We start from the raw sequence: 17193 nt of genomic DNA on the forward strand, positions 1-17193 counted from the left end.
TTGGAAAATGCCAGCAGAAACATATGAAAAAATCACAAAGTGAGGAAATTGAATATATGATATCTGAACACACAGAGAACTTCTGCAAATTTTCAGTCATCCAATCCTAGGACACCAGCATACTTTAATTTACATGGACTGTAAGGTAAACATGAAAAATAAGTTGTTTCAAATAGTTTAAAATCTGACAACTAGATTTAGTATCAAAAAGCAGCACCATTACAACTTTCAGGCTTCTCATAGTTCTTGTGCAAATGAAGGCACAATCACTTTCTTGCAGACAAGTAGATGGCTACAGTAAAAGATTTATCTTGCATTTAGCATATACCCCACTCCCTTATGTTCGCTCACATATGCACAAATGTGCTTTCTTCCTACCGCTTCCACTAAGTGGACAATACAGTCTTAAAATACACAAGCGTGAACGATTCTTTCCAAATCATCCACCTACCCAAATTAAAAATGTGTCTCCAGCTAGACACCATTCAGATTTAAATAGTAATATTGATTTGGAAAAATCCAAGACTGTTTTCTACATTACATCAAGGTTAGCAAGAACATTTTATTCAATAAATTTAAGGTTCACTGCAAGTGACTATCAGGCCTACCCCAATACACTTTGCAGAGCACACAACAAGCCAAACCCAACAATGTTTAATTATTCTAGCTCCACAGAAACAGCAACGGAGAGAAAAATCAATCCAATACAAAACCTTAGAACTAAATGCAATATGCAAGTTGCATAGAGAAAAAAAAGCTCATCTTTTCTATATTCTCTTAAAAAAGAATCCTGTGACAAACATATAGAAGAAACCATAGCAAGCATGCTTGCCATTTATCACAATAATCTGCTGTGCAGCATTCACTTCCAAAACCACACAGAAATAACTGCTTTGTCTCATGAAGTCCAAAACAGGCATGCATTGATCCTATTACTGAAGGACTCTGGGAGAAATACTCCACAACTCTTCAACAGAAAGGTACTACCATAGGCCAGTGCAGGAGAAAGAAACATGCTAGGGGAGTGGATGGTGCAAACAGGTGTCAGAGAGTTGTTAAGGGGTGAAGACAAAGTAGATAAACCATTGAGGGGGTAACTGGAACCACAGAGGCAGCTGGAAGCATTTCCAGAGCACAAGCAGATCTCTGATTTGCTGTCAGTAGGCTGTTACCTCTTTTTACCTCAGTACATATATTTGGGTTAGAAATTACAAATCTCCATAAATAGCATTAAATGCTGACATTTATATCTTATACTATAATCACATTAATGTAAACCAAAAGCTACATTCTAAACGCTGCAGTAGTTGGTTATAACATTCATTTGAAGAAGATGTTTCTGTTTGTATGTTACAAGTTCTGTCTGTAATTCATGTTGTAAATGCACTAGCATTGAGTCAGCTGGGGTAAATTTAACTCTCCCCATAAAGTCTTCAACCAGAATAGATTGTTATATTCTTATTAGCAATGTGTTTCTGGATATGTTTTCTTTTCCTTTAGCTGACCCAGTCTTCTAACCTAGAGGCAGCTGGTTTCTTTTCTCTTTCGTCTCAGTTCTTTCGTAATGTGGATTGTTATTCCACTTACAGTATAATTACTGTATGCTCCATGATGTGGAAAAATAAAACAAAAAACCCTCCCTGCTTTTATTTTGGATTTACCTCTTCCTGAAACAAGCCTTATTCCTGTGCTACTCACCAACAATTTAATCAAGTAATATGTATTTTGTCTTTCTTAATTGGTAATCTACAGAAATGGCCTATATATTCTCAGGCAGTAGCAGGTTATCTTAACCATTCGGAGAATTTCAGGACAAAAACAGAAGAAAACTAGAAGATATTATGTACACTTCATCTGCATTAAAACAAATCAGTAGTTTATCACTTGTGTACCAACACACTAGCATGAATGATGCCTGTAGGCAAAAATAAAGATGTAATGCTCTTAAGCACATAGACAAAAGCACTTAGCTACATTTAGAGCACTGAGAAAACATACAACCAAGCCTACCTTAAAGGTGCACAACTTTATACAGCTAATGCATAACCTGGTATAGCTAATATTCTGCAATCCAAATTAAGACAATATATCTGCATGAACTCCAAAAGACTGGATCCTTGGCTTCTGCAGGAGTGAGATAGATTTGAGTCTAAAGAACAGCATATGTCATGAATATCTTCGCAGGAATACTAACAAAATCAGAATGCTGGTCTGAATTTGCAAAGTTATCAGGGCCCATTTCTTTCCTTAGAGGCTAGTTCAGATCAGTAAGAATAGCCTAACATACAATTTAAGTCTAACTTGCACAATGCAAGAGTTTTTCATTGCCCACCTCTTCTGATTTGCTATATATTCTGAACACATCTACTCTTCCCCCCACATTATATCTTTAGTTGTACTGAATTTAGTTGAATGCCACAATTTAAGACATAAAATATCCATGTCTTAATATCTTGAATTTATTCAATCTGATGTCCTTGAAATGCAGTTCCACAGGAAAAAGAACCTCTTATGTAAGGAACATTTTTCTCCTTTCAAATTACTCCAACAAAAAATATCTGACCAACTCTGTATCTAGCAATATATGTGTAAAATAAAAATCTATTTTCAATTCACTAGTGAAAAAGCGTTGGCTTATTTAGGAGTTATTATATCATCTGGGAGTTTATGTGTTCATGTATTAATTCTCAGAAGAGGGTAGATTTTTAGGTTGTACTTTTCACAATATAATAATGTATTTCCACTTTTCTTCAGAGACTTCTAGGCTTATTATGTTTTTCTCATTCAGCAGACGAAACATTCATTTCAGCAAGACCACATTTATACAAAAAACAAGATGGAATTTTGCTGTATTTCATTTTCTTTCAGCTTTCACTGCAGTGATTTACTGAGAGGAAAGACTAACATGTAATATCTAGTGCTCACAGTGGAAGCAGGAAGACTCATGCTGGGCAGTATCTTTTTTTCTGTTATGTATTTTCCTCCACCATGTTGGTGTGGATGTTATGAGCAGTTCAACAGCAACAAAAATCAGATCTGCTTGGCACATTACAGGCAAGGCTAAACAGCTTGCCCAGCAACAGACTGGTAAATGGAAAAAAGATATCACCAGCAGTCTACTTGTACTGAGCTCTAAGTTGTATTCATTCAAAATGTGTTTGCAAATAGAATCAGATAATTATTTCTAAAATGGTAAAAATCAGGAGTCACAAACTATGCATGCTATATACAAACTATATAAAATAATAAGTAGCATTCTATATGCATTACATACAATATACAAACTGAATGTAAAGTAATAAGTTGCATTCTTTGTTAATAAGAGAAAGTCACTTTTAAGCTATGAATTGACATGCCATTTCTGACCCCTGCCCAACTCGCTGGAGATTTTTAATTTGCCTTTGATAACTGATCAAGTCCTTTGTTTTCATGCTTTGTTACTGTTGATCTGCTCTCAGCCATTTTTCAGGTAACTTAGTTTTTATGTTTATCTTTACCTCCCTCGACTGTTAAGAGCAAAAAAAAAAAAAAAAAGCAGCATTTTGGATCAGTGCTACATGAATTTTGGAGTAAAAAACAGGAAAAAGAATTTTTTTAAAACGTTTGAAAATTAGAAATACTAGTTTCTTCTTGTAACAGCTAATTCTAACTTAACACAAAATTATCAGTCAGCTGTCTAACTCTTGAGATTACTGTTGTTTTATATGAGAAAGTTTTCTGTTCTAGAACTTAGAGCTTTCAGCTGCCAGCAACCAGACTTCCACATTTCCATCTCTAGAATTCTCTCTCCCACGTGCACACAAACACATGTGCACACCTAAAGGGCCATTTCAAGTGCAAATCATTAGTACTAAAGGTACTTACAAAAGTACAAACAAGTAATTTTGGTCCTCCTCCTACAGAAGCCAAAATCAAGTCCTCAGCATAGTGGCTCCCAAGTAACTCAAGCTGTCAGGAGTCACAGCATTTCAGGTAGTTGTGGATGGATGAAGGCACTGGGAGAAGTCAGTGAATTCTGAAGGTCCTGTGAGCAAAAGTTTCCCCAAAGCATGCACATTAAATATTCAATCCACTCTCAAAAGGAGTTAGCACTTGACTCCTTCAGATTTGGATTGGCTGAGGTGCAAGAGCAGCACATCTACCTGCCCTTCAGCTCCCTGCCTTATTCTCTGCCTTGTAAGTGACAAGAGGACGTCAAAGTCCTCCCCCCTCCTCCCCCGCCTCCCTTTCAGCCTGTTCCCCGAATGTTACAGAAACCATCTGCTATCACACCCTTCTCCCTCCCACCAGCTATGTAAAATACTACGGGCTACATAGCGTATCTTTGGTATAGCTGAACTTCCCCACATTCAGTAGCTCAATACGAGGATGCAGAAAAACATTCACTGCCAGTCCTTTTTGGTGAGCTGCATAACAACAGGAACATAAGGAAAAGCAGAGAAAAAGACATGACCACACAGCGCAGCGTCCCACAGGGTCTCAGACCTGAGAAGGCTATTACAACCCTTCATTTTGCCAACCTCAGTAACTGCTTACTATGACCTAATCCTAAGGCCAGCTCTGAAAATGCATTCAACTAAAAGCAGAGATTCTCTGAGTTACAACTGCACATTGAGGATAGCTCCATACAAAATGAACTGAAAGCAAGGTAGGGTGCTTTGCTTGGGATTACTGTATGCTGTCCCTGAGCAAGGTATACTCCATTACAGCTTGCTGCTCTTCATATCCATCTCTAATTTAGTTTAGGACCTTGTTTTCCCTTTATGTGGCTGAGTTAAATTCATTTTTATATCATCTTTGTTTTAATATTCTCATTTTCTTCCTTATAAACTGAAACCTTAAGAAACTTAGGATGCAGAGTTCAACTGTGAAGGGAAAATATCGGGGGAAAATTGGATGCCACAAGAAAAATAATAAACAGCTTTTCAATTTTAAAGGGAAACACAATCAAATAGCCAAATTGAAGACAGCTAAGATGCTTCTCCCTTAAAAAAGGACACTGTGTGAAAAACCATTCTCTGAGGCCAGGGCAAGCCAAGAAAATCCCAAACAATTGGCAGGTATACAGCCCGTTGACACTCAGAGTCCAAAGCATTCTGACAAAGATTTTGAAAAGGTAGTTATTTATAAGCTTCTGGCATTGTACAAAATACAGAATCAGACAAGCTCTTTACCCCAAGGATCTTATCTAAACATATGATAAAAGAGGATATGGTTTCCAAAGAGAAGCCAGAAAGCTTCTGACTGCAGGGACCTTGTCTACTGGCAGAGCTCCAGATTTAAAATTGCCTGGCACAAATACAGTAGGAGGAGGTCTATGGAGAGGAGCTCAACACTTTTGTTTGCTGGCAGTGATTCCAGAGTAGTTCGTGATCCGTTTCCAACATTCAGAATCTGGCAAATACTGCAATATATCTAACTGGACACAGTACTCGAGATGAGGCCTCACCAGGGCTGAGCAGAGGGGCAGGATCACCTCCCCTGACCTGCTGGCAACAGTCTTCCTGATGCACCCCAGGAGACCATTGGCCTTTTTGGCCACAAGGGCACATTGCTGGCTCATGGTCAACCTGTCATCTGCCAGCACTGTCAAGTCTTTCTCTGCAGAGTTGCTCTCCAGAAGGTCAGCCCCCAGCCTGGACTGGTGCCTAGCACTGTTTTTCCCCTAGGTGTGGGACTCTGCACTTGCCCTTGTCGAACCTCAGGAGGTTCCTCTCTGCCCAGCTCTCCAGCCTGTCCAGGACTCTCTGAATGGCAGCACAGCCCTTAGGTGTGTCAGCCACTCCTCCCAGCTTGGTATCCTCAGCAGACTTGCTGAGGAGGCACTCTGTCCCCTCATCCAGGTCATTGATGAAGAAGTTGAACAGGATGGGACCCAGTACTGAGCCCTGGGGGACACCACTAGCCACAGGCCTCCAACTAGACTCCACGCCACTGATGACCACCCTCTGAGCTCTGCCTTTCAGCCAGTTCTCAATCCACCTCACTGTCCACTTGCCTAACCCACACTTCCTGAGCTTTTCTAGGAGAATGTTATGGGAGACAGTGTCAAAAGCCTTGCTGAAGTCACGGTACACAACGTCCACTGCTCTGCCCTCATCTACCCAGCCAGTCATTCCATCATAGAAGGCTATCAGGTTGGACCCTATTATTTTCAGCCTACTTTAATTTTTAAGATTGCCTTCAGGTATTCTAGCTGTATCTTGACACGAACAGGAGGACATTCCTTCCAATGCATGCTAACTGCTTAACACAAATCACCATTTAATTCTTACATATATCACATAAAATCTCCATTGATAAAACACTTCTGTTTATTAGGCAAAAATCAGAGCCACAAAGATGAATGGGCTCCCCAAGACACATGCTTTTACAAGTTTCTCAGCTATCTCTCCCTCTATTTTAAAATATATTCACAAGAGCTCGCTGAGATGTAATTTTAAGTACAGGAATCCTTACTTATCCTTAATCTGACTGATGGCTTTTGAACACAGAAGTGTTTGACCTTGCTCGCCTGATTTTGAGGCAAGTTATAAAGCATTCAGCTAACAACTAGAAAAGTCATCCAATAAGAAAAGTCAGCAGATCATCTCTTGCTATCCAGGTAGAATGCCACAGTTTAGCAAATATGAAAAATTCTAAAAGATACTGAACACTGTATAATGTCACTGTTTTACACAAGTCGAAAATAGTATTTAAAAAAAACACAAAGAGAGGGAAAAAAAAATATATCCATTCCTCCTAAGCACAGCAGAAGTAGAGTCTCCTGCAGAGCCCACAGCTGTAGCCCTTCTGTGATTCTGAGGATAAAAACATCCGGGTGTCTCCTAAAATGTTAACTGATATCCAGGCTTGAAAGTGCTTCATTTTTCTCCCTCCCAATGTTCCCTCTGAAATCCCCTTCCCCAAATACTCTCTTCCCCTACAAGCACCTGTCACCCATGGCTATTTCTTTGGGAGAATGAATCCTGGGGCAGCTCATTCTGCACTTAATAGGACTCTGGGCTTGGTCATTATCATTATGCCCAATGGTTTTCTGTAGAAGGGCTGAGTCCTTTACACCATCATCAGAAACTCTGTGCACCCTAACATGCTACAAAGTACCCCCCCCCGCAAAAAAATGCAATCACTATATAAAGAATTCCATAATTCTCTTCCCAGATCCAAAACTAAATTTACCTCTCAGTTTTCCCACTTATCAAGCAGGTATGTCAGCATGTTCCTTCTTAACATGAGCAAAGACTAAGAAAATAAAAATAATAATTAAAAAAAGAACACACAGCACAAAACAAAACACAGCCACAGAACTGCTGGAAGTTACCAGAATGCTCATAACACTATTCCACAAATAAGTATGTAAGTTAGAATCATTTATTCCAGACAGGACCAGACTATGTCTGGCACGCTAGAAAGCAAAATCAGCCTTCTGCATAGAAGGGTGGAAATCTTTATTTTTGTGTTCAGGTATAAAGAGGATTTTGGCTCAGGCTTGGCCAAGCTGAAGGAGGTAGCCCAACTTAGGAGCGCACTTACCACTGTGTTCTGCAGGCATTCTAAGTGACCTCTATGCCACAACGCTGCAAACTAGAAAGAATTTTTATTGTAGCTAGAACATGGGGAATTCTTACACAGACCTCTTGACTATAGTATTTCTTTGAACTTCTCTAAAGGCAGAGCACTTTGTGTCTCTCCATAATAGAAAACTATTCAGGAAGGAAATATAATTACAACAGATACTTCAAAAACAAACTAGCAAAACAACAAAAATCCTGATGCTCTCTGCATAGAAAATACCTGTGTGAGTAGGTACCCTGCCACCAAAGAATTTTTTTTAAGTTTTTCCATTATCTCCAAGTGATTTATACAGTAATAGTAATGCTGTTGTGTCTTCTTAATGTCCATTCTGAATATAATTCACATGAATTGTGTACAGGTAGTGAGCAAAGCCAGGCCTCCAGGAAAGAGGTAGGCAATTTACTTTTAAAACACTTAATTTACTGAAATTGTTACTGTCCAATTAGAATAGATTCTGATCTTAGCTATAATGTTTTAAGTTTATAACACTATTAATTTCTTGAAACCGCTTCAAATTTAAACTAGTATAAATAAAGTCAGAAAGCAGAATATAGAAGCTAAGTATTGAGGTCAATTAAATAAAAAAGAAGGAAGATGAGCTAAGACAGCAATTCTCTAAACAGTCTTTGTGGACCACCTGGTTGTACAGACCTATTGATAGTGATTTACAGAGACATCAGATTAAAAAAAAGTATTAATGGGAAGCAGGCATGACAGTATAAAAGAGGTCTCCTGCAAAGTGGACCATTTGTCACATCTGATCGTGTCCTCAACACAGAAATTTATAAAAATTAAATCTCAATTCAGACAAACTTCTGTTAAGCAGAACATATGTCTTTTAAACTTGAAGTATCCTCAGGTCAGATGTTTCCTCAAAACACTGCTCTCTCTTATTTCCAAATAGTTTCAAAATTTTCATATACGTCACAGTTGTTTGGCTAACATGGGGGTTACCTTGTTAGGCACCAAAATTTATCCATGATTTTTTTTTTTTAAACTTACTACTCATTCTCTATTATGAAGAGAGTTCATAAATAAGAAGCTACACTTGTACAGAATGAATCCAACGACAAAAGTTAGAGGAGTTCAGATGTGGATCCTAAAGTGGCCAAGACACAGTACAAAATGGGACTCTGGATGGTGCAGCCCATAGAAGAGTGGTTTGCTTTGGGGTGCTCCCAAAAGTTTAGGAACCCCAGGTGCACCACAACCAGAGTCATCACACTATGGGGTTGCTGTAGCCCTCTAAAGACTCTGTAAGTGCTGAAGAAACCTCAAAGGAGGTTGAGGAAGAGAAAAGGAGCAAAGGAGAATTGACACCACAGACTCACACTGTAAGCCTCTAGGTACTGTGAAACTTTGCACTGGGTTATGTGTTGACCATGTGTACTGTTATCTATTGACCATCCTTTTGACCATACTGTTACTGGCTGAGGCCACTGGTTCTGTTGTGTAGCCATGGTCTAGCACTGTTTGATTGGATAATGAACTAAACCTGGGAAGGATAAAAGAAAGTAAGTCACATATCTCTGGTGTGGACTTGGATTTACCACCAGCTGGTCTGTGGACCCCGTAACCATGGGGGACACCCCTGATGCCAACTGCCAGGGAAAACCTGAATCATCTTTGTGCAGCTTGAGCGTGGCAAGAATAATTCAAGGAAAATTATACCAGAGGGGTAGCCCATAAGGATGAGAAAAGGGTGAGAACAGTCATTGTACCATGCATCCAAGAATGGTCGTTGTACTATGCATCTGCAGCTTAACCATATAGCTCTGATATGTGTATTCTATTTTTAGTTCTGTTATATTTCTAGCTTTACTATACTTTTTTTTAGCTTTATTATCCTTGTAGATTGTCTAGTGTTAATTGTTTAGTGTTGTCCAGCATCTGTCATATGTGTGCAACTACTTAGCTCTAATAAATTCTTATAGTTGACAAACAATGCTTTCTCAAGTTCAGTGTAGCTGACCCTGGAATCTGAAAAAATCCCAGATGCCCTTCTAGTGGCACATCACACCCACCCCAGGAGGTATGCAGAAAGATGGAATCCCAGGTATGTGTCTGTCAGAAAAGTCTTCAGTAAGTCAGATAGATGAAAGGTCAGAAGGAGAGAAATACAGATGTCTTAGCCTTCCAGTAAGTGAGAAACGAAATAATGAGAGCAAGTAATTTTAAGTTTAGTACACTGAAACAGCTTTATGTAGGGTCACACTAATGCTAGGATGGGCAAAATGAAATGCATGATAACATGAAGCCCAGGCCAGGGCTGAGGGTTGGTCTGCAGCAGCCATGCAATGTGAGCTAATCCTATGCATCTCTTCACCATCATCTTTTATGAACATTTGTAGAGGGTCTGCCTATGTTCAGGTGTTGAATGTAAATTTTTTTTATTTGCATTTTATCATCATCTGGCAAGAATTAGCCATACTTCCAGGTAACTGGATAATAAGACATCACTCAGAAAAGAATGACAAACCTGTAGAGAGGTGTAGGTGTCTTCTATTAATCAATATTAAGAAAGAAGTTCTACTATCAATAATGTATTAGGGAGCAGACTTGAATACTCTGGGAGTTCACCATAGACCACAGTTATAGCAACAGCAGCTAGACCTGACAAACAGATGTGATTCTACCCTTCATATTGTGTTTGGGACACAGAAGAATCATGAAGAGCATAAGAGTCATTTCTGTCAGCAATTTGCTTGCCATCTGAAAACACAAGGGCTTCTATCTCATTTTGAAAACTGTCACTTAAAAAATGACTTAAAATAAATCATCACCACAAACATCTTTCTCTTGAAAACTTCCACCACTCAGAGAAGGTTTGTTCCATACTTAGAAATCAGAATCAACACAGGTCATTTCAAATATCCTTTAAAAGATGTTGCAGTTTTCTATCTGTCCTGATTACTTGAACACTGAGAAATTACATTGCTATATTGCACTTTATGTTTTATGCCTAAGAAATAAAGGCAGAAGCAGACAATCATATTTCATTCAAAAGCAATAGTCATTGCTTGACTATATAGAACTCTTACTTTACCATGAATGGATTCATACTCATATGCAATTGCTAGCTTTATCTCAGAACAGATGATATGACTCAACATTTTGCCAGCAGGCCTATGAATATTTCCTTAATCTAATACAGCATATAAAATATTACCAATTAAAAGGTAGGCTGCTCCATGAACTCAGAAAAAAAACATCCCTTTAACTCTGAACAGCTTCAGTTCCAATCTAAGTCTGTGCATGTTCCAAAATAATTAAACCAAACCTTAATATTTCCACAAAAAGATCATTTTCTTTCCCAAGCAGGAAGCAGTTCAGAGTGTTTTGTATGCCTGATAGATACAGCAGTTTTTCAAAACTCTCACTCTGCAGATTCTGCAGCAAGTGCTATTGATACTCAGTGAGATACTCATCTCAAAACCAGGTAAAAAGTACTAATCAGAAAAACAACTCCCCAAACCATAAAACAACTGACTGGGTATGCAGTGCAAATTAACTAAGATACAGAGAACGTCTCTAGTATGTTTTACTTTTTACCAGTTCAGCCTTTGTCTAGTTAATTTTCTTAAAATTTGAATAGCATTTTAGAAGATGTTACAAACATGCATACCCAAGTAAAAAGTCTGTCTTCTGTTCTATGATTGAAAGCAGGAAATGATTTTATAGTTAATACACCTTCAGTACTTCCAAATGCAAAAGCTTCTGCCAACATAGTTCTGTAGAGCAGAAAGACAGCAGAAACAGCATGGGGAGGTATCTGCACACCTTATATTAAATAAGGATGTCAAGATTTTCAAAATGCTTTAAAATGCCAAGTATTGAGATAGGGAGGGTAGTAAAGACCTGAAAACAGGAGAAAAGATGCCCCACCTTAATGTGAAATGTAGTACATTATTGAGATATAGTCTTCTACAGAACTAGACACACATCACTTGAAATAACAAGGAATTTTGCAAAGCTAAGAGTGAGAACTCAGACTAAAGCAAGCTATTCCCAAGAAAAACATGGTGAAAGCCCGAGAAAGAATTAATAGAATTAACCCTTTCTTTGCTCAGAAATGCTCTCCAAGCCCTTACAGATGTGACATTTGCTATGCTTGATGTAATTATGTGATTTGATAAAACAAACACATCAGAAGCTAAAACTAGTATTAGTTGCTAGTAGAAACACTGTTTTGGCAGCCCCATGTCAGAGGATACAAAGAACGATGCCATATTACAACCAGGAAAAAGGTGCCCACCACAGTGAAACTCTTCCAAGCAAACTGCTCCCTGAGCTCCCTAACTCAAGAACAAGATATTTTTGTGTTCAGATATCATCTGCCCCTCAGGTCTTTACTAATTTTCTAGTAATCTGATCAATTACCTGATGTAAACATTGACTGGAAGTGAGTGGCCCTCAAGCAGTAGAAGCGTTTGACAACGCTGACACCTAGCGACACAGTTCAGAAAAATATGAAACAAAACACTCCCCCAACCTCCACACACAAAGCACACAGATTAAACGGAGTTACATTTCTGTGAAAGATGCAAAGTCTTGTTTCTCCAAGAATACAAAAATAAGGGAAAATCTGTTACGAGAACTGTCATTTTCATAGAAGCCATGCATAAGTGACAGCTAGTAAAGCTAAGATTGTACACATTCTAACAATTGGATTTAACCTTGATCTTGCAGGCATGAGTCAAAGACTGTAAACACTCTTAAGTTTTATACAATCTAGCCTTGTAAGTTCACTTCTAAAAAATAAACTTTGGTAGTTTGCATGTACAGTCAGTATTTGATTACATTAACTTCTATGGATATAGTTCATTTCTCAAGTCAAAAAATCCAAATATTTTTATGCCCTTTAATCTAAAAAAATAAGCATTTTGTTATGTGTTATGCAATATTTAATAGTCTCTTAAGTTTCTCCTACTTGTTTCACGTATCTTTCTTTAAGAGGGACCAATTTGTTCAGAAGTAAAAAAAACATGCAATTCAACATAATTTGCATTGAAAATAATTTCCACTCTTCCTACTGGCTTACATGACCGTATTACATGAAACATGTAACTGTACTGAAAGAACAGTAACTCTGTGAAGTGTATCACTTTTCCCGTGCATTATGTTTATATCCATTATTCTGACTTTCTACCAAGTTTCCATTTCTTACCTGTTGACGTTTGTATGCCAAATAATCAAGATTTTCCAGATCTTTTTGGAACTTCTGATAGGTTTTCAGAAGATCAGCTTTACTGGATACATTTCTTAGAGATTCAAATGTTCGTTGAAACTGCGGTGGGAAAGAAAGAAATACTGTCATTCACAAAGTTTTTATGCTTGTTGCTGTGTTAGGGTTTTATTCTATTAAATACTAAAATTATGAACCCACACTATGTCCTAGTATAGCATCTTCCAGAAATAAACATGCTTGAAATTTTGTTTTGAAATCAACTCCAGAATTCAAAGCCTAGTACATATGCCCTATTTAATTAAATTAAATCTCTAATTAACTTCATAGATTAGACTTGTACAAAACACAACATTAGCGACCACGTCAGTCTCCAAAGGTTAGAGCTTTTCCCATGTTACGCCACAGGAAATTACAGTAAATTATCAAGCTAATTTACTTAAGAGTAATTAACAAAACTGAAGACTCACCTTGGAAAGTGCTCATACCTTGCAGGAAACTGTGACAAGCTTAAATATACTTTGTTTTAGATCTATCCTTAAAATTTAATACTTATTTCATATGCATACTATTATTAAAAATGGTATTGGTACTTTTTCAAACAGAATAACACTATCAATACAACCGTAAGGAATTGTAATAGAAAGCCTAAGATGGTGTGAAAGGAGAATGAAGAGCAACATCTGGGTGTGGAGGCATCAAAAGGAACACACACCTCTCAGAATAGCCTCAGAATGGCACACAGATTAGCTGATCATAAAGACCTCTGCACATCTGTCTGCAGTAGGCATGATTGCACTGACACACAGAATTGGAGACAACAGTGGTGATTTCTGATAACTCACAGAGGCGGGTCAGGTTAGAGACACTGATGACCATCAGCTGAAAAAGGATACAGAGAAGCTTATCTGAAACCTGTACAGGATTGTCAGTCTAAGAACAATTCGAGAGACAAGAGGAGGACTTAAAAGCTGGTGTCTCTCGTTCTCCTCATTGTCAAGAGAGATCCTCGGCCTAACACCTGCATGCAACCACAATGGTGCTTGTCTGTTGGATGGGCTGCTTGGACACAATACATTCCAGTGCTGGTGAAAAGGACTGTGACAGTGAGCGAGTGAAACTTGTTTTGTTTCTGCTTTTATTCTAAATGAAATTCGTTCTCCTCCTTTAAGCTCATGGCATGGATATTTGCCACATTGTTGATAAAACATTGTGAAAGCGTTTTCTACACAATTTCCTGAGTTTATAAAATACCAGTACGATAGAAACATTTGATTAAGAAAGATTGAGGCTAAACAAAAAATCAAAAGCATTTACAAATCCAGTTTTACGAAGCTTCTTTTTCTAGGAGATATACTTCAGATTACTCTCACTCTTAAAACTTATTTTTACTTTCCCACATATTACATGTTCATAGTGTAGTTACTGCATCCTAATTGAAACTAGTATTTAACTGATGCTAAACAGGAGGAAAGAAAAAAAGCAGTATGAAGACTACATTTGAACAATTTACACAAATAAATCAGCACATTGTAAAAGAAGGTGGAGAGAAAATATGAAATGGTTTGTTGATTAAAAAAATTTCTTCGGGTACATTTCTTCTAGTAAGTGAACCAAAACACAAACAGGTTAAATAGTCTTAAATCTTACATCAACAAGACAGTATAACTGATTTGGCAAGCATTCCAGGGGCCAGTACCTGATGACCCAAAAGATGAAATATATTTTATACCTCTTCAGCTGATTACGAAACAATGCACAGAGAAGAAACGGCCTTTCCATCACTTTGTTACTCACCCGTGTCTGAGATCTAGCACAAGAGACAGTCAGCCCTGCGTTAGGGAATCTGAACTGTAACTCTTGACAAGGTTGGATATCTGATCTTACTAATGCTTCCCAGTTACCCATAGCATATCACTTGTCTGACTTTTTCTGTTTCCCCATCTGTACTCTTCTTCGCCTCTCAGGCATACAACAGTTGTAAAGTAGTTGTAAAGTGGTATACTTTTTTTTTCCTTTTTCTTCTCCTGCTCCTATGGTTCATTCAATAACTGCAGTTTTATAAAGGGTGTAGAATTAGGAAAACAAACAATAAGAGCAGAAAAAAAAATCTTCACTCATCTCCAGCCTTTCCTTAAAACCTGACAAGAGAATTGGCTGGATATGGACTGCTCCACAGTATGACTCTTGCTGTGTGGGCATTTGACCAAGACCAAGTTGTATGTGCTCCTTAATAGCCACTAGGTAATTCCCCTTTGGGATAACAGGCAACTCAATTTCAGCTGGCAATTTATAACACACAGATATATACATCCTGGAATCTTCAGCTGAGTTGCCACTTCTTGTTTTCCATATGTTTTGCAGCCTCTATTTCACAATCTTACTGCTCTTGTAAGTGAGAAACAAGATAAGCCAATGATCCATTTGTAATTTATCTGACCTTTCCTGATTCTAGTGTCTTTCAACACCATTGAAGGTTAACCAGAGACTTTCCATTAGCGGATGAAAAGTTTCCTAACGAAAAATAGAAGTTTTCCCATCTGAAGCAGACTGCACTGAATTTTGTAACAACATGGGTGAAAGAACATAAGCACTGAGACAAAACTGAGAGACTCTTTATTCTTTTCTGTTTAACTTCATTATCTTCCACCCTTTGCAGGATCTGTTGTTTTCAGACTTTACCTCTACTAGAGCTACTCTGAAAGTCTTGAATTTGCAATACTTGCACAGATTCATACTCCAGGGGCATTTCATCAGCATTGGCGGAAGTGATATATTTGCAACATTTTGCAAGCTAGGTCAGAGTACAGTTTAGGCAGAATAAAAGCTATCCATAATGCTCTCTCTTCACAAATATGTCAGAGGCTGCTCATATAAGTTCGGCATGTACCTCAAGTCCAAAACTTAACACACTTCTCAAGAAATTACCCTGACGTTTTCACACTTTATTATGGGGCTGAGTAATATGGAGAACACACTCTTTAAGTGGACATAAAATGCACCTTTTTAGAACACTTTCTCTCATCAACACATTAGACTACAACAAAGAGTACAAGTAGTAGAATAATCATCCTATTATGGATTTGCTTAATCCCACAGCTCCAATTCTTCTTTTGACAGAAACTTTACTGACAAGCTCACACACTTCTTTATGTCCTGAAGCAACTTAAACATCAATAATAATGTGTTTGGCTCTCTGGAAAGAGGTAACAGTATAGGAACCAGTGAGTGAGGCTGAGTAAGTACAAAACAAACGTGTAACTGTAGGGATAACATATTTGCATAAGATAGATGGGTCAGAAGTAGTCGCAAGAGCTACACCACTTGGAAAAAGTCTTTCTTTAAATGTGTGTGTGTGGAGGGGAACCTTTTTTTTTAATTTAACTCAAAAATAAATAAAAAACCAAGTTAGTTTTAAGAAATGGAACAGATACATCCTCTTTTCACTACCATCAATACAAATTTAGAATAATCTGCTGCATCAGTACAAATTTAGAATAATCTGCTTTGGACACATAAAGGTTATCAGAACATTTTCAAATTTAAAATCTGCATCCGGATCTTTCTGTATCATTCTACTACTAGTGTGAACCCTCATTTTCAGATGAAGGAAAAGAAAACTCTCACTTTTTTTTTTTTTTTTTTTTTTTGGTCTAGAAATGAAAAGAAATATTAGTTCTCCATAACTAACTTCCTCTCTTCCACTGATAACCAAATGTAAATAATGATACAAAAAGAATCCCCAGCAGCTTGTTTTTGCCTGTTACTTTAGCAGAGTACACAGTTTCTGGAAGCCAAGAAGCAGCAATTATTTACTACTTCGTTCTCTGTGGTGCTACTGGATGAATACTTGGACTGATTTTTCCTCCAAAGAAAGCTTGACTGCAAGTAGGGAAGGAATGTTAGCATTTTGGTGGTTCTGAAGAGCTTACACTATTTGTCAAGTTACCATGGATATCTTCATAGCATATACACAGCACAGATAAATTTGTAACTTTTCAAAACACATAGGTGGTTCTACTGATTAAGCTCATGAACATTACAGCATTCCTTCTGTAATAAAAAACAAAAACAATAGTTGTAAAACTTGTGCCAAGTACTCTAGCACTGAAGAACACAAGGTGGATATCACATCAGAATCTACCAGCTGAGCAGCCACTGTCAAGACATTGCTGAATGCTTACCTAACAGCTAACAAATACACAAGGGCCTCAAATTAAGTGAGGGAACTTCCACAGTCCTGTTTCTGGTATCTTGAAGCAACAAATATCATCCATAATTTTGAAAGCGATAAAGACCCAAAACGTGGATGGACCAGGAAAAGGTCATTAATATGGCCTCTTTGTAAGTATAATCATAGAATCATAGAATGGTAAGGTTGGAAGGGATGTCTGGAGATCTAGTCCAACCCTCAGCGTAGCCCGTAAGGGGAT

At 37.9% G+C, this 17193-nt stretch overlaps 1 protein-coding gene across 4 annotated transcripts in view; it reads right to left on the bottom strand.

Moving 5' to 3' along the window:
• The window catches only part of CTNNA3 (catenin alpha 3), a 456698-nt gene that overhangs the window by 398313 nt on the left and 41192 nt on the right, over positions 1 to 17193 (bottom strand). For all 4 annotated transcript variants that reach the window (XR_009959014.1, XM_062580676.1, XM_062580675.1 and 1 more), the window contains exon 5: positions 12743 to 12862. Coding sequence is in view for 3 of the 4 variants with exons in the window: in XM_062580676.1 (XP_062436660.1) it covers positions 12743 to 12862 (120 nt within the window). In the remaining variant the exon portion in view is untranslated. The remainder of the gene's footprint in view (positions 1 to 12742; positions 12863 to 17193) is intronic.

This window comes from Rhea pennata, chromosome 7 (assembly GCF_028389875.1).
Source record: "Rhea pennata isolate bPtePen1 chromosome 7, bPtePen1.pri, whole genome shotgun sequence".
NCBI classification, from domain to species: domain Eukaryota; kingdom Metazoa; phylum Chordata; class Aves; order Rheiformes; family Rheidae; genus Rhea; species Rhea pennata.